This window comes from Pediculus humanus, genomic scaffold (genome assembly GCF_000006295.1).
Source record: "Pediculus humanus corporis 1103172107909 genomic scaffold, whole genome shotgun sequence".
NCBI lineage: Eukaryota > Metazoa > Arthropoda > Insecta > Psocodea > Pediculidae > Pediculus > Pediculus humanus.
Window position 1 is genome coordinate 5,435 of NW_002987482.1, and position 27,311 is coordinate 32,745.

The 27,311-nt window shown below is 30.4% G+C and overlaps 4 protein-coding genes across 4 annotated transcripts in view; all 4 read left to right on the forward strand.

The window, feature by feature from the left end:
* The window catches only part of Phum_PHUM397680 (oligopeptide transporter, putative), a gene marked incomplete at both ends in the record, with an annotated part of 2,776 nt that extends 1,503 nt beyond the window's left edge, over positions 1-1,273 (forward strand). Inside the window, 4 exons of the mRNA XM_002428666.1 lie at positions 58-294; positions 372-610; positions 690-1,026; positions 1,118-1,273. Of these exons, the coding sequence (XP_002428711.1) occupies positions 58-294; positions 372-610; positions 690-1,026; positions 1,118-1,273 (969 nt within the window). The remainder of the gene's footprint in view (positions 1-57; positions 295-371; positions 611-689; positions 1,027-1,117) is intronic.
* Positions 1,274-2,226: 953 nt separating this feature from the next.
* Phum_PHUM397790 (uncharacterized protein) lies at positions 2,227-5,499 on the forward strand (the record flags this gene model as incomplete). The annotated part of the gene is made up of 9 exons (XM_002428667.1): positions 2,227-2,262; positions 2,417-2,509; positions 2,604-2,840; positions 2,928-3,121; positions 3,196-4,088; positions 4,181-4,366; positions 4,435-4,968; positions 5,042-5,187; positions 5,257-5,499. The coding sequence occupies 9 exons, from the start codon at positions 2,227-2,229 to the stop codon at positions 5,497-5,499; spliced, it is 2,562 nt and encodes an 853-aa protein (XP_002428712.1).
* A 1,396-nt stretch (positions 5,500-6,895) lies between these two features.
* On the forward strand, positions 6,896-7,542 carry Phum_PHUM397800 (uncharacterized protein; the record flags this gene model as incomplete). The annotated part of the gene is made up of 3 exons (XM_002428668.1): positions 6,896-7,158; positions 7,231-7,324; positions 7,525-7,542. 3 exons carry the CDS (start codon positions 6,896-6,898, stop codon positions 7,540-7,542), a joined length of 375 nt encoding a protein of 124 aa, XP_002428713.1.
* A 550-nt stretch (positions 7,543-8,092) lies between these two features.
* On the forward strand, positions 8,093-23,971 carry Phum_PHUM397810 (dynein-1-alpha heavy chain, flagellar inner arm I1 complex, putative; the record flags this gene model as incomplete). Its single annotated transcript, XM_002428669.1, has 52 exons — positions 8,093-8,178; positions 8,295-8,439; positions 8,532-8,771; positions 8,850-9,076; positions 9,153-9,497; positions 9,563-9,789; positions 9,873-10,047; positions 10,120-10,501; positions 10,587-11,396; positions 11,478-11,624; positions 11,703-11,879; positions 11,958-12,116; positions 12,190-12,336; positions 12,413-12,660; positions 12,768-13,074; positions 13,146-13,291; positions 13,364-13,509; positions 13,584-13,716; positions 13,798-13,936; positions 14,022-14,234; positions 14,309-14,494; positions 14,573-14,769; positions 14,848-15,037; positions 15,129-15,352; positions 15,426-15,637; positions 15,715-15,970; positions 16,041-16,233; positions 16,299-16,610; positions 16,693-16,860; positions 16,972-17,162; positions 17,256-17,428; positions 17,512-17,695; positions 17,763-17,931; positions 18,019-18,357; positions 18,433-18,629; positions 18,709-18,957; positions 19,032-19,269; positions 19,350-19,838; positions 19,909-20,081; positions 20,163-20,523; positions 20,624-20,860; positions 20,966-21,220; positions 21,294-21,376; positions 21,466-21,667; positions 21,735-21,975; positions 22,058-22,357; positions 22,442-22,599; positions 22,684-22,854; positions 22,927-23,106; positions 23,187-23,279; positions 23,352-23,556; positions 23,631-23,971. 52 exons carry the CDS (start codon positions 8,093-8,095, stop codon positions 23,969-23,971), a joined length of 11,766 nt encoding a protein of 3,921 aa, XP_002428714.1.
* Positions 23,972-27,311: the final 3,340 nt, after the last annotated feature.

Genomic DNA, 27,311 nt, shown 5'->3' on the forward strand with positions numbered 1-27,311 from the left:
CCCTCTCCTCCCCATCCCCCCTTGCCAACAAAAATAACAATTTTCGTTCTTTTTTAGCCGACTTATGCCGTTTTACCTAAACCGGGAGAAGGACAAGTTAGATTTTTTAACGGTTTTACAGAAAATATAACTCTCAATAGTCCAGAACTCGGTCTTGAAAATCACGAATTGGTCACGTTGGGAAAATTGGAAATGCTAAACATAAAATTACAAAATGAAAAATCGTTCACGGTTAAATATTCGATCGGAAAAGAAAAAGCGAAAGAAAAAGAAATTAAAGTTTTCGAAAATCTCGTACGTTGCCATTTTTCTTTTGGATTTTTCTAAAAAAAAATTAAATTTTTCAATTTTTCTAAAATTTTTTTTTACAGGCGACATCATATACTTTCACACCGGATAAAGTTTTAATCGGAGAAAATGAAGATGCGGATAAATCGGATAACGGAAATCCAAAATTCATGTTAATTTATTCAAATTATGATGAAAAATTTACACCCAAGAAAATTTTACTCTCCGAAAAAGGACAACCTCATTATGTATATAATTTAACAATCGAAAATGGAAAAAATCAATATAATCCATTTAAAAAAATCGATTTGGTTACGGAAACGTGAGTTTTCCTTTTTTTTAAGCTCATCATCGTTCGCCGAAAACACAATGAATGATGATTTGAAAAAATTTCATTTCAGGTACACGTTATCAGTAGACGGTAAAATGGTTTTAAACGATATAAGCATGAAACAGGGTGGTTGTTATTTAGCATTAATAAGTCAAACATCAGATGAAATAAAAGCGAACGTATTAACGATAACAAATCCGAACAGCGTTCACATACTTTGGTTGATACCACAATACATAGTAATAACGGCAGGAGAAATAATGTTTTCAATAACAGGTTTAGAATTTTCATTCACGCAAGCTCCGAGTAGTATGAAATCCCTTTTGCAAGCTGCATGGCTCATAACCGTTGCATTGGGTAATCTTGTTGTCGTAATCGTAGCAGAAGCTAAAATATTCGACAGCCAGGTAAAAACGACAAATACTCCTTTATTAATGACGTTGACCTGTTTTTTTTTTTTTTTTTTTTTAAATCCCAGAATTTTGAAAAAAATTTCAGATGTACGAATTTTTATTGTTCGGTGGTCTCATGTTATTGGACATGATAATATTTGCACTCATGGCTATGCGTTATAAATACGTCGAAGTGTCACAAATAGTCGAACAAGAGGCTGCAGTTATTGGAAAAGTCGAGGGAACCATAACCGATCCATAATTTTGTCGATTTATAACGAACAAATTGTGTTTTATGTTAAGTAAAATCGTTACTTACCTATTATTATTATGTTTCGCAAAACGATTCCAAGTTAAAAGTGATCTGAAACGTGAAAAATTATTATATATATATATATTAAATCGTTTTTAATGAAATATAATGATGATGATGATGATGATTATGTGATAAAGATTTTAAATGTTGCCAATCGATTTTAATAAAAAAAAAAAACATGTGAATATTTCAACGTGATAATAATAATAATTAGTTAGGGAAAAATTAAATTGTTAAATAATTTTAACAAATATATATAAAATAATTTTATTATTGTCTATTTGTTTCCCCCCCCACATCCTCCCTCCTCCTTCCTCCCTTACTTTAAAGGATTTGTTCCTATAATAAATAAATTACATATAATTAAACTATAAATGATTTTTATTTAATGTTAATTTAAAAAAAAAAAAAAAAAAAATCCTACAGGGAAAATTTGAAATTAAATAGTTCTACAAAAAACCGCCATTTTTCTTTTTATATACTCCTTTTAAATGTATATTAAAATGAAACGCAATTACGACGAAACTTGTTATTAATAAATAACATTTTAAAAAATATATATTGGAATAAAATGATTGAATAATAAAAATCATAATCAATAATTAAAAATATTATAATCATGCCCAAAATTTTATTTAATTTAAAAAAAATAATAATAATTTCATAGAGTAAGAAATAATAATTTTATTTATCGATATTGGTCGAGAGAACTGTATTCAACCAATAGAATTTCTAATTAGTTATTCGAAAATTATTTTTACGTCACATAAATCAATCGAATATGTTTTATTTTTAAAATAAGATTTGAAATTTTTATTTATTTATTTAACAAAATTTTTATTAATAATTTCGTCGTAATAAGTTTTTTATTAAAAACTAATAATTATTTGTTCGTCGTTATGACTTTCGACTGGGAGTCAATTAATTCATTTCTGGTAAATTAAAAAAATAATTTTCATATGATGACACAGCTATTATCTGTTTTTTTTTTAAATTTTTGATTTTAAATTATGAAAATGTTACTAAACAGAAAATTTTTTCCTCACAAAACAGTATGTTCATTTTTTTTTGCTTTTTTTTGCTTTTTAGAATGATTCAAAAACTGTAACACTTTCATATTCAGATGAAAAAGGTAGAGAAATGCCAGTTTCTTGTGAATCAGAATTTAGAGAAGCTGTTAAAGTAAGGTTTTAAAAATAACTAATTTGTAAGATTTATAATAAATCATTTAAAGATTTTTTATTAAAAAAAAAAAAAAAACACTCCATAATTTTAGTATGCAAAAAAAAATGGGAAAAATTACATTCGATTCTCAATAAAATCAAACGAATTGAGTCCGTATGAAGAATTTTCGATTAGAACAAAATCATCTGATAATAATTCTCAAGAGTGTGTAAGCGATAACAAATTGAAAAAAAAAGAAAAAGGAGAAGGTTTAAATTTAAATAAAGATGATGGTTGTAAATCAAACAATGATGTACCTCCTCCTTGGTTTGTAAATTATATGAAAAAAGTATGCTAGCATATTATTATTATTTGTTTAACCTTAACCTAAATGTAAATAATAATTTATGTTTTGTTTTGTTTTGTTTTTTTACAGTTTAAGAAAAGGATTGTGGAAGAAATAAGAACAGAAATGAAAAATATTGTTCATGACACTTGCGAAAAAGAAAGTAGAAAACTTTTAAATAAACTTGAAATGACCGGTTTGACATTTCCATCGAATGATGAAATAAAAAAAAAAGAAATTTTCGATATAACTTATAATTTAACCGATGAAATTGAAAAACAAAAGTAAGAAGAACATGACTAATTTTTTTTTAAAATGAATCATTAGTATTATTATTATTATTTTTTGATTTTCGTAGATTGGAAAAGAAATGGAAAGAAGTTCAAAAAGCATGCATGAAAGCGATTAAATCTGCAAGTTCTCGAAATCAAGTAGTCGAAGATATCGACAAAGGATTTAAAAAACAAGAAAAAACAAAACAACATTCGAAATCAGAGAAAAGAAATGCTGATGCATTATTAAATTCATTTAATAAATCAAATCCATCTGTAATGTTTTTAAACAAGGTTTATGAAACGACAATAACTCAAAATGAAAATTTTTACATACAGTTACCGATTGTTAATGTGGGTAAAATTCCTGTTAAAAGAATTAAAATATTATGTTCGACAATGGATGGTGTATCACTTGATGAACCATACTATGAAATTGGGGCTTTATCACCAGGAGAACAATGCAATATAGTTTTGTCTGGAAAAGTATCTAAAGAAATTGGCCTTTATTACATTGTTTGTAGAATATATAAAGAATTGAAAGAATTGTGTTGTCCTTTGATTTGCACGATAAAGGTCGTCACGCGAAATTCTCTTGAATGCGACAAACAAAAAATTGATCACACTAAAACAGGGATCACGTCTGACGTCATATTAAAATGTCAAAAAGAAATACAGGAAAATATGAATGAAATTCAAGAAAGATTGGAAAGCATCAACACTCTTCGATCTCGAAGTATTGAAAAAATTTTTCCAACGACTTTTTCTTGTGATAAAGAAGAAAAAATGTTTGTCGGAACCGGAAACGAAACGAAGAAGAAACAGGATTTTATTACAAAAGAGAGTGAATTTGAAAAATTTATTATTAATTCAGATAACAAGGGTGATGATTCTGAGGAAAAAGTTTTTGACATCAAGGGTAAAACAACAGTCAAAATCCCAACTGATAACTATTTTGATAATGATAATAATATTGAAAGTAAATTATAAAAATTGTAATTAGTTATAGAAAACTTTTTGATTTTTAAACGTTATGAAATGTTTTTTTTTTTTTCTTTTGTTTTTATTCAGGTAAAGAAAAATTGACAGATGAAAAAATAAAAAATGATAGAAAATCAAAAGGTTGTAGCGAGGAATCTGATTCAGAATTAAGCGTTATAAGCGTATCGGACAAGGAAGATGAAGAAGAAGAAGAAGAAGATGACGAAGCTTTTGTTATATTAAAATTAACAGAATCAAATTCCGATTCAGAAGAAGGTAATTATCAATCATTCAATGGAAATACATTTGTAAAATAATCGCATTTAAGGAGGTTTTTAATTTAGTTTTAGGAGAAGTTAAAAACGAAGGGATTCCCAAAGGTATTTTCACCGACGTTAACGATGAGAAGGAGGAGGTGTCGTCGAAAGAAAAAGAAAGCGAAGTATCGGGTGATGATAAAACGGATGAGAAAACGAAAAAGATACACGAAGGTCAGTTTAATTCGACGAGTATTCGATCTGTTTATTCTTCGAAAGACCGGAAATTAACGAAAAAAAAAAAGAATAAATTGTTGCCAAGATCAACAAATTATCATTTCACGACAAATAACTTAACCGAACCTACTTTTATGGTTAATCCAGACAGAATTAGTAAAAAGGGAGAGAAGAAATCCGGGACTGTTGTTGATTTTGACGAGAACGAGTCCGAAAAACCGTTCGAAATGTTTACGAGAAAAGAAGATTTGAAAAAATCATCAAAAGCTGCTTACGTCATCGACGCGAACGGATTTTGCATTCCTCTTAGAGGGGATGACGAACGGGAAAACGAGGCTGGAAATTTTTTTTCAAACGAATCAAATTCTAATAATAACAATTCAGGTTTTGTTTTATCAACGAGTTCATTTTTTTTGAAATAATGTGTGAGCCATGACTGAAGTAATTTAATTTTCAGGAAACGAAAGCGAAGAATCGGTTAACGTTTTACCGGATGCTTTAGTGAACGGAGCTTCGAACGTGGCCTCGATGGCGATAAACACGGCAAAATCCGTTATAAATAATTTACAATCAGCATTCGTTTCAGACGGGGTAATCGATCGGGTATTAATTGATTGATTTTTTAAACCATTCATTCATTTAATTATATAATTATTGATTCGTTCGTTTCAGAAGACCGAAGAGGGTAAACCCTCTTGCGATGAGGACGACGAGGAAGAATCGGAGAAGAAGAAGAAGAAAAAGAATGCAAAATCATCACTCGATGCAAATTATAAACTTTTCGAAATGGGTTTCGAAGATTTCGATTTGAATGCAAAACTTCTCACCGAATGCAATAACAATTTGTCGAAAGTAATAGAAAATCTAATTGAAATATCAAAAAAGAAAAATCGTTTACTCCCGGATTATTTTTAAAATTTTCTCATTTTCATCCCTTAACGCATCACGTTAATTAGATACATTAACTACAATTAAATGCGCCTATTCGCAACAAACACTTAGTCTATTCAAACAAACAAACAGAAAAACTAATAATAATAATAATAATAAATGGTTAATATTATTAACTAACAAAAAAGATGAAAATTAATTTTCAATATATGTTATCATTAACGCTGATAAATTATTAAACTTATTAACTATGCTTAACAAATAATTAGTTAGTTAGTTAGTTAGTTTGTTAGTTAGTAAGAAAAAACATAAAAAAATCTCATGCAAACTTATTATTAAATATTTTGATTGATTTTTACTGTTTTTTAGTCTATTTTATAAGTAGATTAGCAAGTATAATAATTAACAAACATGGTTACACATAAAAATATCCTACTTTATTAATATTCTTGTTGTTATTATTAATAATCTTCATAAGTTTTATTCATTTGATAACTTGTTTAAATATTTTAAATAATAAGATTTATTAAGATTAAAAATTATTTGTAATAATTGAATTTAAATTCGACTGAATGTTGTTATTCATGTATGAAAAAAAAAGAGAGAGAGAGAGATGGGAAAAAAAGTTTTATATAAAATTATTATTTTAAATAAAATTTTATAAATGATTAATAATCTCCTGATAATTATTATTATTTTACTTAATGTAATATGAAAATATTGTGTTAATTGTATTATTATAAGTCTAACTTTACTTTGATAAGTTTAATAAGAAAAAAAAGAAAGAAAGAAATTAATCATAAGGAAAGAATACTTGTTGGTGAAATAATTGTTAGTAAAAAAAAGTCAAATTAAATTAAACGTCCAGTCAATAAATGTTAACATGTTTTTAAAAAGGTAAATTTCAAATTGAAATTTATGACAATTTATGGCAATTTTTTCGATATTAACGTGTTTTAAATAAAAATAAAAATCAATTTTTTCCTTACTTTTTAATTTGAGTGACGACGCCATGATGATATCTTTTTGTATTTCAAGTATCACTTCACAGTAACTCGTAATTTACTTTTTTTTTTTTTTAATTAAAAAAGTAAATTTTATAGAAAATACTTAATTTAAAATGAATAACTATTAATTTCACCGAATGAATTAAAATACAAAAAATTATAATTTTTTTTTTCACAATGACACACACACAGACACAATCACGACGTTGTTTTCTCTCGCACTACTGATTGATTAAGGCGCGAATTCTCGTTTGGTACGTTCTCTACTTCCACGACAAAAAAATTTACTTTTCAAAAGTTTCGTGTCAGAGATCAAAGCTGGGTTCGTTGCCAGAGAGATAAATAATACTTTTTTTTTTAAATATGTGATTATATTATTATTTTTAAACATGTATTTAGTTATTAATTGAATAATGAAGAAACACAGAGGTAATTACATACCTAGTTGGGCGCGTAAAACTCCTTGCGCCCCTACAAAACGATCAAGAAAAACGATATGCAATGAAGGCAGACTCCAATCATTTCAAGATGTTATGGGAAATAGGGAAGAAGTACGAAAGGCAGAGTCGGAAGGAAAAATAACGAAAAACGTTATCGATTTACGTGAAACTCCCATGTATTCAAATGATGATTTGGCTGTGAGAATGCTTGCACCTTTTCCATCTGAATCAAACAAGTATTCATTATTAAATTATATTTACTCTTGATATACGTGTAGCATATTAAAACGATTTATTTTTCGTTTCAGTTTCAATAAATTAAAAGACGCCATTCCGTTTCACATTCCACATAAAAGAATACTTCACACATTGAGTTTTAAAGTTCCAGAAATTGAACCATTGGTAAGAAAATTTAAATATTTATCATTAATAAAAATGTGATGAGTATTATTTGAATCCATTATGTGAGAAAAAAAAACTTAAACTTCATTCAAATATTTTATAATTATCATTTTTATTTAATATCAACTTGAAATAATGATTGAATTGTGTACAACATTACTCTTGGTCTATTAAAACTAAATTTTTCAATTAGTTTTTAGTTGTTTTTTATTATATGATGAAGAAAATAAAGTTTTAAAGAACTTTTATCAGGTTTTTTTATAAAATAAAGAAAAATTTTATGTTTTAAATGCTGTACATAAATTTAAGTCATATATATATATATATATATATATATATTTAATGGTTTCTTTTCAATTCGTCAACAATTAACGTAGTTAAAAATTTTCACGTAACGGAAAAAATTAATTTAAAATAATCGAACGTAAAACTTTTTTTTTTTTTTTTTTTTTTTTTTTAGCCTGGATATTTGGATAGTCAAAATCGAAGGAGGAGACCAAGAACTCCCAGTCCAGAAAAAGTTGAATCTGAAAAAAGTTTAGGTAAATATCAATTTAAATAAGTTAAGTAGCATAAGTTTTTAGTATTATACATAATAATGATTAAGAAAATGTAATTTTAAATAAACAATCATGGCAATTTTTTTTTTAAATTAATATTTGAATTAAAGTTATAATTAATTTTATTTTGACAGTTCCAGAAGTAATTGTGGGTGGGAAAAAAAAACCTCCTGATTATTTAATAGATGTGAAAAATTTAATTAAAGAAATGAGAAGTTACGAATCGTATTATTTTGTTTATTTAATTTATGGAGTTAGAAGAACATCGGAATTTTTCACACCTTTTGCATTCAAGTAAGTAAATTGAAAAATTTTACAAATTAAAGAATCCTTTAGCCACGACTGAGGCATAGTTTTCTGTTCCTAGATTTCCCCCAAAAATGAAGTCTAATTACTGAATTTCTCTTCAGAATAGTTACTTACGACGAAATCGGTAATAAAAATTACTTGACTGTCAGTACTCATGGAGTTTTATTTCATTCACCTGGAGAAATAACATTTACTAGCTTAGATGATTGGGAAAAGGAATATGATTATTTTTGTAAACTTTCAGAGGTAAATTAGAAAATGATTTAAATTTTTTTTTTTACCATTTCTCCAATCGTTATTTTATTATTATTATTATTATTATTATTATTTATCGACAGGTACGAATGTTTAAATTGTATCGCATATGGAAAGCATTTTACATGTGGAAAAAAACCGTTAGCTGGAGAAAATATGTCGATGCAAGAGTTAAACTAGCATTAAATTTATTCATTTTAAATCCGATATTGAAGGATGCATTGCTGGAAGTTAAATTAATGTGTGTTAAATTAGAGAACACATCTTTTCCTGATTTGAAAAAAACCGAAAATTTAAAACTATTTGAATTTATAGAAATTCAGGTTGGAAAGATATTTGTCATCAACTTTTTACTTTTAAAAATTATCATGTATTATCATTATTATTTTTTTTTTTTAAAGATGGAGAGTTTGGAAAATGTAATGGATAAACTTATAGAATTTCGTGAAATCGTTAAAAATTTAATAAATACTGCTTGTCACGGTGCTCTTTTGGTTGAGGGTTTTTCCATAAATGACAACAAAACAAATTCAAGTCTTGGCGTTTTGTTAAAAACAACGGATACAAATTTAAAGATGTCTTATACTGAACAAGCGAATAAAAGACGTGTATGCGAACGCCTTGCCAAGTATGTTTAAAAAAAAAAAAATTTAAGATAAAAAAATTATAATTTAATACAATTTTTTTTTTTTTTTAAATTTCAGTTTTATAAATCTTATAGATTATTTAATGTGTGAACTTTATCACGTATGCGTCGCTAATTCAATTATCGATATTTCTGGAGCTTTGGATAAACATTTAAAATATCTTCCAACATCCTCCATGTTGATCGGAGAGGAAGCACTTGCTAAATTAGATATTATAGGACCGGACCAACCGAAAAATTCTTTTTTTTTAGTCGACGTATTTGCCGAAATAGGAAAAATCGTTACGGATCCATCGGAACAAATTTTCGAAGAAACGTTTCAAAATCTCCTGGATTTATACGAAGAAAAAGTTATCGATTTGATACCATTTGTTCAAGAGCCATTTTTTTTATCAATCATAGAGTACGTCGTATTAAATGCTAATTTTTGAAAATTGTAAAAAATAAAATTTTATCGTTTATATTTAGGCCTATAATAAACGACAAACATTCGGATCGACTTATTGGAGAAGGACCCTCACTCACGATGGCATTTCAATTGGATGAAGACATGCAAAATTTAAAAACTAAAATAATGAATGATATTTCTTTAAATTTCAAACGGGTCGAATATTTTCTCACACGTCTCGACGACATTCAAGAATTTTATTCGGAAAATTGTCTCATGAATACGGATGTTATTGTACACGAAAAAAGTATGTTATGGTACTCACTCACTATTTAGGTACAAGGGAAATTAAATTATTTTAATAATAATAATAAATAATTTTATCTTCAGGTCCAACCGTTATGAGAATGCTTTTAGAAAAATTTCACGATCAAATAGATACGCTTAAAAATTTACACGGAAAACAAATCATCGGAATGATTGGTTTGCAATTGGAAGATTTTAAAAATGAAGTCATGCCATCTCCGTTAAAATTATTATCCATGGTCGAAAAAGCGATTCCTCTGTGAGTGAAAATCAAACAAATTTTTGAAAATTTTTTAAAAAAAGAAAATTTTTATTTACTTTTTAAATACAGTTTAGGATCGGCGAGAGTTGATGCGTTAACAAAAGAATGTACATACGCGATAGATTTTTTAGAAGTTTATCCGAGCACGACCATTGAATTCGTCAAACATTTAGAATTAATCGATGAAATCAGTGCGAGGATAGAAGAAATCGAACTTGAAATAGATTACGCCAAAGAAATATATGACATAATCGAAGAATTTCGCGTGCCCGTTCCCGTTGCCGAAGTTGAAGCTTATTATAATTTTTCATCCATACTCACATCATTGAGAAATTTAACGGAAAAAAAAGTTGCCGATAAAGCGAATTTAATTGAAAAATTTAATAAGCAACTTAGTAAGGATATAAGTGCGCTCATACGTGAAGTTGGTGTCATACAGGATGAATCAGTCGTGAGTTACCCCCTTTTTTTTTTTGCAATAATTAAAAAAATTATCGGGAGAGAAATTCTAAAATGTAAAAAATTAATCATTTCAGCAAGATTGGCTCATTCAAAAAAAATCAAATCCAAACGATTGTAAATTTACGTTAAATGTCATCGTCGATCAATTATCGGATTGTCAAAAAAGAGCACAAGAAATAAAAGGATATCAAAAAGAGTTTAAAATGGAAGTGACGAAATTTGAAATGTTGGAAAACGTTATCAATGACGTTCGTCTTCGTCAACTTCTTTGGGATAGTCTAGATAGTTGGAAAAGGACGAGCGATGAATACAACAACGGTGATTTTTCGACGCTCGTACCCGACGATGTTAATATGTACGTAACGAAAATATTAAAGAACATAATACAGTTGGATAAAGGACTACCGGCGAACGATATAACTCCGGATTTCAAAGAAGAAGTTGAAAGATTTCGGGAAAAAATACCCGTCATAACGCATTTACGAAATCCCAATTTAAAACAAAGACATTGGTTGAGAATCGAAGGGATTTTAAATTATAAATTCATACCTGGAGAGGTGTTAACGTTAAAAAAATTCGAAGAATTGGGAGCTTTCATGTATGCGAACGAATTGCAAGATGTTTCGGCTCAAGCAAGTTCGGAAGCATCCCTGGAATTACTATTGAAAAAAGTCGAAGATAATTGGAAAGAATTAGAATTTATTATATTTCCATATCGGGATACGAAAGATGTTTTCATATTGGGAAGTTTGGATGAAGTGCAACAAGTTTTAGACGATAGTTTTATTAATATAAATACCATTCTTAGCTCCAGACATGTCGGACCAATTAAATCAAGAGTCGACGAATGGTACAAATTATTGGATTTGATTAGTAAAACATTGGTACGAATTTTTTTAAATGAAAAATTTTAACGTTTTCCTCACAAAATTCGACATTAATTTTTTTTTAATAATTTTTAAAAGGACGAATGGTGGACTTGTCAAACTAATTGGTTGTACTTGGAATCCATATTTTCTGCTCCCGATATTCAAAGACAACTACCGAACGAAGCTAAAATGTTTTTGATCGTCGACAAAACGTGGAAAGATATAATGAGAAGAACGAATAAAGTATAGAAAAAAAATTTAAATTATTAAATAAATATTTTCATTCGATTGATTAAAAATAATTATTAAATAATTTTTTAGAATCCTCTTGCTCTTCAAAGTGCTACCTATCCGGGAACTTACGAATCGCTTGTCAATAATAATAAACTTTTAGATCAAATTTTAAAATGTTTAGAAGCTTATTTGGAATCTAAAAGAGTTATTTTTCCAAGATTTTACTTTTTATCAAACGAAGAACTTCTTGAAATTTTGGCACAGGTAAAATAATTTAATAATAATAATAATACTCGGCAATTTATTTTGAATTTTTTTTGCAAAAAAAAATTTTCATTACAGACTAGAAATCCTCACGCTGTACAACCCCATTTAAGAAAATGTTTCGATGCTATAACAAGACTCGAATTTGGAGTCGTGGGTGGTAAAAATGAACAACAATTGACGACGGATATTTCGGCAATGCTGTCGCCGGAAGGGGAAAGAGTACCTTTGGGAAAAGTAAAATTATTATTATTATTGTTTTTCCCGGTTTAAATTCGTGAAAATTAAAAAAAAAAATTTTATTTTATAGGGTTTGAAAGCGAGAGGAAACGTTGAAGATTGGCTTGGTAAAGTTGAAGAATCCATGTTCGTGTCGTTAAGAAAAGCCATGAAATATGCTTTATTAGATTATTTAGTCAAAGATCGTGTTGTATGGGTTTTGGAACATGCTTCTCAGGTTGCGATTAATCAAATACAATTTTAAAAAATTTTTATTTTTAAGATTATGCTTATATACGTGATTTTTCGGGTAGATTATTTTAACGGTGTCACAAATAATGTGGTGTAAAAGTGTACACAATATACTGGATGGTACTGGAAAGAAATTAACGGCAATGATGGAATTCGAGAAAAAAAACTTTTACGAACTCAATCGTTTAGCAGGAATCGTTCGTGGTACCTTAACTAAATTAGGACGATTGGTTTTATGTTCATTAATTACCATCGATGTACACGCAAGAGATAACGTCACGAATTTAGTTAAAGAAAAAGTTATTTCTAGGTGCTTTATTTACCAACTTTAAAAAAAAAAAAAAAAAAAAAAAAAAAAACTTTACAATGAAACTTTTAAATTAATTTTTTTTTTTTTTTTTTTTTTTTAAATCCAAGTCAAAATTTCGAATGGTTAAAATGTCTGCGTTATTATTGGGACGAAGAAATCGATAATTGCGTTGCAAGAATGTCTAATGCTTATTACGTTTACGGTTATGAATATTTGGGGGCTTCCCCTCGTTTGGTAATAACGCCACTAACCGATAAATGCTACTTGTGCTTGATGGGAGCTTTGCAATTAGATCTTGGAGGAGCACCCGCGGGTCCCGCCGGTACTGGGAAAACGGAAACAACAAAAGATTTAGCAAAATCATTAGCCATACAATGTGTTGTTTTCAACTGTTCCGAAGGTTTGGATTTCAAGGTACGGAAAATTTTAACGAATAACTTCATCATCAATTTTGAGTTTATAAAAAAACCTTTTAAAATTTTTAGATGATGGGCCGATTCTTTTCCGGTTTAGCACAATCCGGAGCCTGGTGTTGTTTCGACGAATTTAATCGTATTGATATTGAAGTTTTATCGGTCATAGCTCAACAATTAATAACGATAAGAAACGCGAAAGCGGCAAAATTATCAAGGTAATGATAATAAAATTTATTTTAAAACCAACAAAAAAATTAAAAATGATTTTACAAATTCTTTTGTTTCAGGTTCATGTTCGAAGGTAGAGAAATCAAATTGGTACGACAATGTGCTGCTTTTATAACAATGAATCCGGGATACGCGGGAAGAACTGAATTACCGGATAATTTGAAAGCGTTATTTAGACCTATGGCCATGATGGTTCCTGATTACGGTACCTGAATTTATTAAATTTATATCGATTGCCTTTTTGTTAATTTCTTCGTCAAAACCGTTTTTTTTTTATAGCTTTAATAGCAGAAGTCATTCTATATTCAGAAGGTTTTGAATCGTCAAAAGCTTTAGCACATAAAATGACACAAATGTATAAATTATGCAGCGAACAATTGTCATTGCAAGATCATTACGATTTTGGAATGAGGTTAAATTTTTTTTTTAATATAAAAATATTTACGATTTGTGATATCGTTTGGTATTATTATTATTATTTTGAATTTTCCAGAGCTGTAAAAAGTGTTTTAGTCATGGCTGGTTCATTAAAAAGAGAAAATCCAGATATTGACGAAGATGTTGTACTTATAAGAGCATTAAGAGATAGTAATTTACCTAAATTTTTATCCGACGATGCTTTGCTATTTCAAGTAAATCAATTTACATCGTTATTACATATTTTGTTTATACCGCCATTGTTAAAATTTTCTTCTCTCTCTCTCTCTCTCTCCCCAGGGTATTTTAAGCGATCTTTTTCCCGGTGTCGTTTTACCCGAACAAGATTACGGTGAAATGGATACGGTGATTGTTGAGGTAGTGGAAGAAAGCGGATTACAACCCGAACAATGCATGAGAAGAAAAGTCATTCAATTATATGAAACACTATTGGTCAGACATGGTGTCATGTTAGTAGGTCCCACGGGAGGTGGTAAAACAACAGTTTTAAATGTAAACAAAAAATCTTTTTTAATTTTAACGTAAGATATTAAAGAATTTACCAACGGTTAAATCGATTATTACAGGCTCTTAAAAATACTCTGGGGAGACTTTATTCAATGGGTATCGAAAATCCTAATTACAGACCCGTACAAACCTACGTAATGAATCCGAAATCAATAACGATTGGAGAATTATATGGAGAAGTTAATTTCATGACGATGGAATGGAAAGATGGAGTTCTCGGGATGGCAGTTAGAACAGCCGTTCAAGTAAGTTAAAATCGATCGCAAACCTTTAAATTTATCTATTTTCAAAATTATTATTCCGAAGAAAGGAATTTTAATTAGGCTCAATCTGAAGATCATCAATGGGTTATCTGTGATGGACCCGTGGATGCTGTTTGGATAGAAAACATGAACACCGTTTTGGATGATAATAAAATGCTTTGTTTAGCTAATTCGGAAAGGATTAAATTAACTCCTTACGTCCACATGATTTTCGAAGTTATGGATTTGGCTCAAGCATCTCCTGCAACCGTCAGTAGGTGAGAAACATGAGAGAGGATAAAATCCCGAAATTTGGCTTTGGAAGTATACCCTAACATCTTTTTACTTATTTACAGGTGCGGTATGGTTTACATCGATCCCGACGAATTAAGATGGATGCCCTACGTTAAAACATGGATTAAACAATTACCGGAAACAATTAATTTAACGGAAGAATTTAAAACGTTTTTATTAGAATTGTTTAACGTTCACGTCGACGATTGTTTATATTATTTAAAAAAAAATTGTACATTTGGAATTAATCAGGTTTTTAATCAGGTTCCCCGCCTCCTCCTCCTCCTCCCCCCCCCGGTAATAATTTATTATCCTTTTCATTTGTTTATTATTATTTTTTCAGGTCGACATAAGTAAAGTAACAGCACTTTGTAAATTAATACAATCTATTTTAATGGAACCTAATTCTATTGATAAATCCATGGATCGTTCAAAAATAAAAAGTTTTATTTATCAAACTTTTTCATTTGGATTAGTTTGGGGTCTCGGTGGTAACATAAACGAACAACATAGAAACATGTACGAATTGTTTTTAAGAACAATGTTCGAAGATAAAGAAGATGCAAAGTAATAATTGTTTTTTATTCTATTTGAAAATTATTATTATTATTTAAAGTCTAATCGTCGTGATTTTGGACAGTTTATCGACTGCAGCTGATTTATGGGATATGTATATCGATGTTCAAAATAAAAGAATGGAACAATGGTTGAAAATAATTCCGAATTTCGAATATAATCCGGAAACGCCATATTTTGAAATTCTCGTACCCACGCAAGACACCGTGAGATTCGGGTACTTGATGGAAAAACTTTTAAACGTAAATCAACCCGTCATGTTTACCGGAAATACAGGTTCGGAAAAAATTAAGAGAGAGCGAATTGAATTTTCCGTATATATCTTTGATTTGACGTGACCGTTAAACGTTTAGGCGTTGGTAAATCTGTCATAACCAAAGCCGTCATCCAATCAATTGTGGCCAAAGGTCGTTGGTTGCCCATAACGTTAAATTTTTCCGCACAAACGAGTAGCGCAAGAACGCAAGAAATGATCGAATCTAAATTGGAAAGGAAAAAGAAAACAGTTTTCGGTGCTCCCATGGGTAAAAAATTTATAGTTTTTGTTGATGACGTCAACATGCCAAAATTAGACACATACGGATCTCAACCACCCATTGAACTTTTAAGGTATGCTTTTTAAAGTTTATTGATTATGTAAAAAAAAACTCCATTATTACCGATTTGTTTTTTTCTCCAGGCAATATCTTGATTTTGGAGGACTTTACGATAGGGAAAAACTTTTTTGGAAAGAAATTCACGACGTTATTCTCAGCATAGCTTGCGCTCCTCCCGGAGGTGGTAGAAATCCTTTAACTCCGAGATTCGTCAGACATTTTTCCATGTTTTTAATTCCATCACCGTCGGAAATGGCTTTGAAAATGATATTCAGGGTATTTTAATACCGATACCGATAATAATAATAATCACACGTTAAATTTTTTTTTTTACGTTCCAGGCGATCGTGCAGGGTTTCTTAAACGATTTCGTACCGCCAATAAAAAATTTAGCAAATGGGATCGTTAATGCAGCTACGGAAATCTACGATAGAATATCCACAGATCTACTACCGACTCCTGCCAAATCCCATTACGTATTCAATTTAAGGGATCTTTCTAAATGCATACAAGGAACTTTACAAGCGGATCCGGGGACTTTCCGAGAAAATACACAAATAATGAGATTATTTTATCACGAATGTCTAAGAGTTTTCCACGATAGATTAATTAATAAAGAAGATAAAAGTTATTTTTATTTTTTAATGAGAGATGTAAGAGTTTTTTTTTTTTAAAATCTCAAAAATTTTCCTCTTTTTTTTTAAATTAATTAACGCATTTTAAAATTTTTTTTAGATATGTTCGAAAGTTTTTAGCACGCCAGTACTTTTTTTCGAAGATGAACCGATTCTAACAAATCCACCCGTATTGATTTTTGGGGATTTTATGAATCCCTCCGCACCGAAAGAAGATAGAACATACGAAGAAATAACAAACATAACGAAATTAAAATCAGTTTTGCAAGTAATCTTATATCACCGATTAGCAAAATCCCTTTTCTGAATACATATATATATATATATATACCTTCAAATATTATTATTATTTTTTTTTTTTTGTTTATTAATCCCCCAGGATTATTTAGACGATTATAATTTAATTACATCGAAAGACATGAAATTAATTTTTTTCATGGATGCCGTAGAACATTGTTCGAGATTAGCAAGAATTTTAAGAGCTGAAAGAGGTAACGGTCTTTTAGTTGGAGTCGGAGGAATGGGTAAACAAAGTCTTACAAAATTGGCATCTCACGTTAATGGTTACAAGTAAAAAAAAAAATTTCAACTCGTATTTGTCGTTAAAGCAAAAAAAAAATCTGATTTTTAAATTGAAATTGTAATTTTATGTTTTTAAAAAAGGTGCTTCCAGATAGAACTCACTGGAAATTACGATCACGCGTCCTTTATGGAAGATTTAAGAAAAGTTTGTTTTAATGCTGGAGCCAAAGGTGAACACACCGCGTTTTTATTCACGGATTCTCAAATAGTACAAGAGGAATTTTTAGAAGACGTCAATAACATTTTGAATTCTGGTAATTTCCCCCCTTCCCCCTCCCCCCTTCCCTCCCCATCAAAAATTAAATTGTCATTTGTCTTTTTTTTTTATCTGAATCAGGTGAAGTACCAAATTTATTCGAAGCGGAAGAATATGAAAAAGTTATAAACGCTTGCAGGCAAAATGCGAGAGATTCTGGTGTAAACGAAGGAAATCGAGATCAATTATTTAATTTTTTCGTTAGTCGTGTCAGAGGAAATTTACACGTGGTTCTGTGCATGAGTCCCGTAGGAGACGCATTCAGGTACGGTATGTGCACGTGTGTCTTCCATGTCCGCGGATAAATATTAATTTAAAACGAATGATTTCAGACGAAGGTGTCGAATGTTTCCGTCATTGGTCAACTGTTGCACGATCGATTGGTTTTTGCCATGGCCTACCGAAGCGCTTTTATCCGTTGCTAAAGAATCTTTTGCAAATGTCGTGCCTGATTCTACCATGGTACAAAATTTATCTCTTACATGCGTCACCATGCACGAAGTACGAATAAGTAATAAATTTAAAGTATCGAAATCATTTTTTAAAATACGTAGACGATGGGAATTTTATTGATTTTTGATTTTTAAGAGCGTGGAAGTGATGACGCAACGTCTTTTGGTCGAGAAGCGGAGGTATTATTACACAACACCGAGCAGTTATTTGGAATTGTTGAAAAATTTTAAACTCACGCTGCAAAAAAAAATTGAAGAAACGACCAAACTCCGCGAGAGGATAGCAAACGGTTTGAAAAAACTTCGCGATACGAACATACTCGTTGACAAAATGAAAATCGAATTGACTGCGTTTAAACCGAAATTAAAAGAAAAATCAAACGCGACTCAAGCTTTGATGAAACATTTAACCAAAGAACAAGCAGCTGCTGATAAAGTTCGACAAGTGGTTTTGGTTGATGAATCTGTCGCGAAGGTAATTTGACGCGGACATTTTTTTTTTTTTTTTTTTATCTTTTTAATACCTGAAATTAATTTTTGAAAAAAATAGAAAAAAGCGGCTGAAACGCAAGAATTGGCAGACGATGCGCAAAAGGATTTAGCCGAAGCGATGCCAGCCATGGAAGCAGCAATGAAAGCTTTGGAAGCTTTAAATAAAAACGACATAAATGAATTAAAAGTGTTTAACAAACCACCGGAACTTGTAAAAGTCGTCATGGAGGCCGTTTGCCTCCTCCTGGGAGTCAAGTAAGATCCGGAAAAAAATTTTAAATGACAAAAAATTTAATTTTTTAAGAAAGATTAAGAAAATTTCATTTTTTTTTAGACAAGATTGGGCATCTGCTAAACTCATACTCGGAGATGTTAATTTTTTAAAAAAATTACAAGAGTACGATAAAGACCACATGAGTGATAACATGCTCAGAATATTGCGAAATAAATATATAAGTAATCCGAGTTTCGTACCTGAAAAAGTAGCGACTCAATCAAAAGTATGTAAATCATTATGCATGTGGGTGAGAGCCATTGACGTTTATGCAAAAGTTTTCAAAGTCGTCGAGCCTAAAAGAAAAGCGTAAGTTTTTACTTACACTCTCTATTATAAATATAATTTGAAAAAATTAATAATAAAGAAAATTTTTTTTGTAGGCTCGCCGCAGCAGAAGCTGAACTCGATGGTATAATGTCCGTGTTGAAAGAAAAACAAAACAAGTTGGCAGAAGTTGAAGCACAAATAGCTAATCTGGAAACTCAATTCGATGCAAGCGTTGCAGAAAAAGCACAATTAGAAGAAACAATGGCTTTGACAACAGCTAGACTAGGACGATCGGGAAGGCTGACATCGGCTTTGGCAGATGAAAAAGTTCGATGGGAACAACAAGTCACGGTTAGCCTACCGGAAATGATTTTTAAAATGTCCGCCGCCATTTATCGATTCTTATTTATTTTCGTTCACGTTTGTTACAGACGTTCACAGAACAATTGAAAAACATGATAGGAGATGTTTTAGTGGGTGCAGCATGCATGTCCTATCAAGGACCATTTCCGTCTGATTTTAGAGACGAACTAATAAATATTTGGTTAGATCGTTGTTTCGAATTGAAAATACCCGCATCGAAAACTTTCAGTTTGATTAACGTGTTCGCCGATCCTTACGAAATTCGCATGTGGAACTCGTTCGGTTTACCCCGGGATAACATTTCAACTGAAAATGCAATTTTGGTAACGAAATCTCAAAGATGGCCGCTCATGATCGATCCACAAGAACAAGCAAATCGTTGGGTGAGAAATATGGAAGTGGAAAACGGATTAAAAATATGTAAAATCTCCGATACTGGTTTCATAAGGCTGCTGGAGAGTTGCATTCGAGTCGGAATGCCTGCTCTTCTGGAAGAAGTCGGAGAAACTTTGGATCCGACTTTAACACCGATTTTACTCAAGCAAACTTTTGTACAGGTACAAGATAAAATTACCATATATAAATTATGGCGATTTAATCACTAATTTTTAAATAAAATTTTTACAGGGTGGTAGAGTCATGATTCGTTTGGGAGATAGCGACGTCGAATACGACAGTCAATTTAAATTATACATAACGACAAAAATGGCAAATCCTCACTACCTTCCGGAAATATGCATTTTGGTAACATTGGTCAATTTCACTGTGACTCCTTCCGGTTTAGAAGATCAATTACTAGCGTAAGTAAGCGAGTATTAACGCATAATTAAAATTCCCATTTCGAATACTTAATAATAAGGGAAATGTTCGGGAAAATTTAGGGACGTCGTGAGATTGGAGAGGCCGGATTTGGAAAAAATCAGAACGGAACTCATAACGAGAATCAATAACGACAAACATCAATTGAAAAGCATCGAAGATAAAATATTAAAAATGTTATTTCAATCAACGGGAAATATTTTAGACGATGAAGAACTCATCGAAACTTTAAACGAAAGTAAAGAAACGACGGAAGTTATTGCGTCACGTTTACAGGAAACGGAAGCGACGGAAGAAAAAATATCAATAGCCAGAGATAAATATAGAATCGTTGCGACGAGAGGATCCATTTTGTATTTTGTTGTGGCACAATTAGCCGAAATCGATCCGATGTATCAATATTCGTTAAAATATTTTAATCAGGTACCGCCTACCTCCCCCCCCCCTCTCTCTCTCTCTCTCTCTCTCCCCTTTAAAGCAAGACATTTTTTTTTGATTTTTTTTTGTTTTTTTTTTTTTTAAGGTTTTCAACAACGTTATCGAAACGACGGAAAAAGTCAAAGAACTCGAAAATCGTCTTATTATATTAATTGATAAAATAACATTGGCCGTTTACGTGAACGTATCGAGAGGATTGTTCGAAAGGCACAAATTAGTTTTTAGTTTTATGTTATGCATAAGCATATTGCAAAATAAAAAACTCGTACCTGAAAATTATTGGAATTTCATTTTGCGAGGAGTACCATCTGGTGTTAAAGTCGTGAGTTAAACGCCCCCCCCCTCCAAAAAAAAAAAAAAATCAATAATTCCTCCTCCCCCTAATTGTTAAATTTTTTTGTTTTTTGCAACATGGCGACAAATGAAGAAAACACAAAAGAAACCCGATCATCCAGCTTTAACGGATAATATTTGGAACGCGGCAAATTACCTATCGCAAAAATTTACAATTTTTCAAAATTTACAAAATGACGTTTTGACAAAAATAAGAATCACATTGGGAAATTACGATCACACAATTAATATAAACGTACAAAATAAAACGGAAAGTAAAAGAAATTGGAATAATTTATTGAGTAATTTTGAAAAATTAGTCTTATTTAAAGCACTAAGAGAAGAAAAGGTTCGTCGTCTTGACTGACTAACCTTTTTTAAAAAAAGGTTTCATTCGATTCATAAATTTTTATAAATTTCAGCTCGTTTTTCTAATAACGGAATTCGTTAAGGAAAATTTGGGAAAAGTTTTCATTGAAAGCCCTCAAATAGATCTTCACACATTGTAATAAATTTTTTTTTTAGTTTTGAAAGGTTTGTACGACTGCAGAACGAGGTCGAGTAAAGGATTTTCCTTTTGATTTTAATTGACAGGTACAAAGACACGTCAAATATCACGCCCCTCATATTCATACTAAGCACGGGTTCGGATCCCATGGGAGCTTTTCTAAGATTTGCTGCCGATAGAAATTACTCAAATAGAATTCAATCGATTTCATTGGGTCAAGGTCAAGGACCCGTCGCTGAAAAAATGTTAAAAGAAGCCGCAATATCTGGAGATTGGGTATTTCTCCAGGTATTTCTCTTTCGAATCGTTCGTTTCTCATAAATTTTTGTTAAAATACGTAAAATTTTTCTTAAAGAATTGTCATTTGGCAACTTCTTGGATGTTACCGATGGAAAGAAAAATCAGGCAAATCGGTGAAAGTACGGAAAAAGTACACGCGGATTTTAGAATTTTTCTAAGTTCGATGCCCTCGAAAGATTTCCCAGTTTCCGTTTTACAAAATTCCGTTAAAGTAACAAACGAACCACCGAAAGGTTTAAGAGCAAACGTAAAAAGAGCTTTTTACGAAATGTCAAAAGATTTTTTCGACGATCATCGTGAGTTTGATTATAATATTTAAAAAAAAAAAACTAATTAATTAACGAAATAATAATAATAATAATAATAAATTTTTTCCAGCGCTTCAAAGCAGATGGCGTAAAATGGTTTTCGGTTTGTGTTTTTTTCACGCAATCATTCAAGAGAGGAAAAAATTTGGTCCTTTGGGATGGAACATAACGTACGAATTCAACGACAGCGATAGAGAATGCGCTTTGCTCAATTTGAAAATGTTTTGCACCGACGCGACGATCCCTTGGGATGCTTTGGTATACACGACGGGTGAAATAACATACGGTGGTCGCGTCACCGACGGTTGGGATCAAAGATGTTTAAAAACGATTCTCAAAGGATATTTTTCACCGGTCACTCTAAACAAAGGTAAATAAAAGGTTATTAAACCCCTTTTACGAAAACAAACGTCTCACCGAGCGTCGTCTGTTTCACATTTTTTTTTTTTTTTAGGTTATACGTATACCGAATCCGGAACTTATTACTGTCCCGAAAGTATGAGTACGACAATAAATAATTTAGAAAAATATCGAAATTTTATCGATAATCTACCGATAATCGAAGAACCGGAAATATTTGGAATGCACGAAAATGCAAACATTGCATTTCAAGTAACAAAAAAAAAAAATTTTATTTACTTTTTTTGTTTGTCGATTTATACGAATCGTGATACACGCGTGTACGTCTTGTTGCAGATATCGGAAACTCAAGGCGTCATTCTAACGATATTAGATGTGCAACCGAGAGAATCAGGAGGCGGGGGTGGGAAAACAAGCGACGAAATTGTTTTCGATTTGGCCGTTTCCATTAACGAAAGAATCAGAAATAAAATAGATCCGGATAAAGCGGCAAATTCTCTCGTTCATGTAAAAAACGTTTTCAAAGGAAAAGGAAAAGGAAAGAAAACAAAGGAAAAACTTATTTTTTTTTTTTTTTAGAGAGATCCGAAAGGTCGTTTGCCCTCACTGACGACGGTTTTGTTTCAAGAAACGGATAGATTTAATAAACTTTTAAAAGTTTTACATTCGTCTCTATCGAACCTTCAAAAAGCGATAAAAGGTCTTTTGATTATGTCTGATGAATTGGAAGATATTTACAGAGCTTTCATCAACAATCAGGTACGCTACGTAAAATAATAATAATAATAATATTTTGAAAAATATCACGTGACATAAAAATTTTGTTTTTTATTTATCAGGTACCCAAAATATGGGAAAAGGTTGCGTATCCATCCCTTAAAAGTTTAGGAAGTTGGGTTCAGGATTTAGAATTAAGATTAGATTTTATAATGGTGAGAATTTGCTTTTCCTTTTCTTTCCTTTTTCTCTCTCTCATTAAAAAACTAACTAAAGTTAATTTTCAGGTTTGGATAGAAAAAGGACCCCCTTTGTCCTATTGGTTACCAGGATTTTTTTTCCCACAGGGTTTTCTAACGGGTGTTTTACAAACTCACGCGAGAAAACACAACACACCGATTGATCAATTAAAATTTGATTTCATACCTCAAAAGGATACAGTAGATCAAAATTCGGTTAAAAAAACACACGATAAATATGGGAAAGACGTAAGTCGACGTTAATTTAAATAAATTTTTTATATGAAAAACGAATAAAAGGTGATGACGCGTTAAAAAAGGTTCTAGGTACTTATGGTAATTTGACTACGCCCGGTGATGGAGTTTTAATACACGGTTTATTTTTGGATGCTGCACGTTGGCATTATCAGACAATGCGTTTAACGGATCCGTATCCGGGAGAAATGAATCCTCCACTTCCGGCTATGGTGATACATCCGCAAACGACGCCACCTATCACGGAAGGAAAATACGTTTGCCCCCTTTATAAAACTTCTAACAGAGCTGGAGTCTTATCGACTACGGGTCACAGTACCAATTTCGTAGTACCCGTACTTTTACCCACGGATAGAGATCAAAGCGTTTGGATTATAAAGGGAACCGCTTTGCTCACTCAAATCACGGACTGATCACGAACACTCATCAACCCTAACCAAAATAAATAGAAAAAAAAAAAAAAACTTACCCCGGTTATTTGTCTTCTCCCCTTCTTTTTTCCCCTTGATTGCATTTAATCTCCCCTTAAATTTTCACGCGTATGCAATTTGCAAGACACGAAAGCTCAAACAATTGCGTACTTTAATTAAAAGAAAAAAAATCGCGCACGTGTTAATTTAAAAAACAAACAAACAAACAAAACAAACAGAACAAAACAAAACAAACAGATAAACAAACGAATAAAATCACAATTGAAAATAAATTATTATTATTAATATTAAATTATTTATTTTTATCATAATATATATATGTGTGTATAAATCAAATCAAATTAAATTTTTTTAAATTTAATTTATGAAAATTATTATTAATAATAATAACAAAAAGATATTTATTAAAGTACTCGCGCCCGCCCGCACTCGCGTCTGCACGCACTCACGCGCACTCACGCACTTAACTAATAATACTTGTGAATGTTTTTAATATCAGAATGCTGTCGAACGACGTGTTGTTTTAAATTATATCTAAATCTGGCAACGTAGGGACACCAATTGCACATGAATTGTGGCGCTTTACCGCATTCCCATTTCAAATGCCTTTGAAGACAATATTTGACGGCGTATTTCCTGTGACATCCAGAACACGCATACGTTTTCCTCACGTATTTATCCTTTCCCGTCAACGATAAAAATGATGATGATGATGATGATGACGTGGTTCTCAAACATCTCCCGTATTCTAAATGATAAAAAAAAAAAAAAATAAAATAAAAAAAATAAACAAAAAAAAAAAAAAATCGTTAATAGAAATCGTATAAATATCACGACGTAATAATAATAATAATAATATTAATGAAATTATACAACACCGCGACGGTGACGATAATAATAATAATAATAATAATAAATATATTATAAATTTATTCATTTATTTATTTAAAAAAAAAAATTCTTTGTTTCTTTCATTTGTTTTCTTTATATATTAATTAATTAATCAATCAATCAATCATTCGAACACAATTTAAAAAAAATTCTTATTATTATTATTATCACTTTAATAATAAATTAACTAATAATAATAATAATAATAATAACTATAACAATCACAAATCATTTTAATTTATTAATATAATAATAATTTTTAATTTTTTTTTTTTCCATTTTTATTTTTATTTGTTTGTTTGTTTGTTGTTTGTTTATTATTATTATTTAAAAAACTTATTTGGTAGGGATTCTTATTAAAACATAAAAATTAATAAAATTAATAAATTACACGCCAAATACATACATACATACATACATACATACATACAAACAATTACCCATATACATATTAATTACATTTATGTAATTTTTAATTCGATTTTATTTATTAAAACAACTCTTTCAAGAATAATAATAATAATAATAATAAATAAATTAAATAATTAATTAATTAATTAAATAATAATAATAATAATAAAATTTTTAATAGTCTTTAGTCTCGGGATAAAATTTAAAACAAAAAAAAAAAAAAAAAAAAAAAAAATTTTTTTTCAATTCCATCATATAGGAAAACGAATAATTAAAATTAATAATAATAATAATAATAGAGAAACTCAAATTTATTTTAATATATATATATGGCCACCGTTTTTTTTTATTTTATTTTATTTATTTATTTATTTATGTACATATATAAAATTTTAATTCGGTGGTTTATTTTTTTTTAAATTAAAATTAATAATTCGTAAATTCGTAAATTGTACTACTATTTTTTTTTCTTCTTTTTTTTTTTTTTTTTTTTTTTTTTTGGAAATTTGAACGACAAACAAAACGAAAAAAAAAAAAAACACTTGAAAGAGTTAAGTGACGTAATCAGAAGAAGAAGAAATAAATAATAATGATAATAATAACCAATATGGAGATCGCGGAGGAGGGAGGAGAGAGCGGCGGAGGGAAGGGAGTAATAAGGAGGAGGATAAGAAGGAACAAAAAGAAAAAAGGAAAAGAAAAAATAATGGAAAAATGTGGAGGAGGGAGAAGGGGAGGGGAAGGTAGCAAGGCGGAGGTTAGGGAAGTAAGGAGGAGAATTAGAAGGAATTATACGAGAAAAGAAAATAAAATATAATGGAAATTGTTTAAGGGAGGAGGGAAGTAAGAAGGAGGAGGATAAGAAGGAACAAAAAGAGAAAAGAAAAGATGTGATGGAGGGGAGGGGAGGAGAGAGGGGAAGGGAGGGCAGCAGGAGGAGGAGGAAAGGAAGTAAAAGGCGAGGATATTAGTAAGGAGGAGGTGAAGGGGAAGGGGAGGGGAGCAGTATGAGGAAGGAGGAGTAGAAAAAACCGAAAAACGAGAAAAGTAAAGAAAAGAAAAATCAGTCGACGACGAAAAAAAAAAAAAAAAGATTAAATATTAAATTAAATTAGTTTTTTTTTGTGTTGTTGTTGTTGCTGTTGTTGTAGCTGCTGCTGTTGCTGCTGCTGCTGCTGGAGCTGGAGCTTGAGCTTGAGCTGAAGCTGGAGCCGTAGCTAAAGCTGAAGCCGTCGGTCGAATTGTAACCCTTTGTTAAATCAAACCTCCTTCCATGAGCAATTGCAAATGATGCCTTTTCATGTGTTTGGTAAGACTAAATTTAAATTTTGTTTGATGAGGACACCAAATGCATTTAAATCTCGGGGATTTCCCGCATTCCCAATTAATGTGCCTCGTCAACGTGCTTTTTTCCGCGTAGAGACGATGACATTGTAAACATTCGTAACGTTTGACTCTTTTCCACGTGAAACCTGAAAATTTATAACATTTTTTTATTTTAATTAAAAAACCTATTTATTATTCTTCATTTTTTCTTTTAATCCCTTCGCCCCCCTCCCCCATCCCGGAAACAAAACGAAATTATTATTATTATTATTATTATTATTATTATGACAACGACGACGACGACGACGACGACGATGATAACTATAATAATCTCAATACTAAATTTTCTCATGAACAATTTCATCATCATCATCATCATCATCGCCATCGTCGTTTCCGTTTCCGTTTCGCGATCATTTTCATATCCGGAATTATATCCGTAGTAATAATAATAATAATAATATGAAAAAAAGAAAGTAAAAAATAAAAAATAATAAAAAATAAATTCAAAGCAATTTTTTATTCGATACAAAAATTTTTTGTTTTTGTCTTTGTTTGTTACGTTAATAATTATTATTATTATTAATTTTTTTTTTATTATTATTATCATCGGTAAGTTTTTTTTTTTTATTGACTTAATTTAATATTAATAACCTTATTATTATTATTATTATTATTATTATTATTATTATTA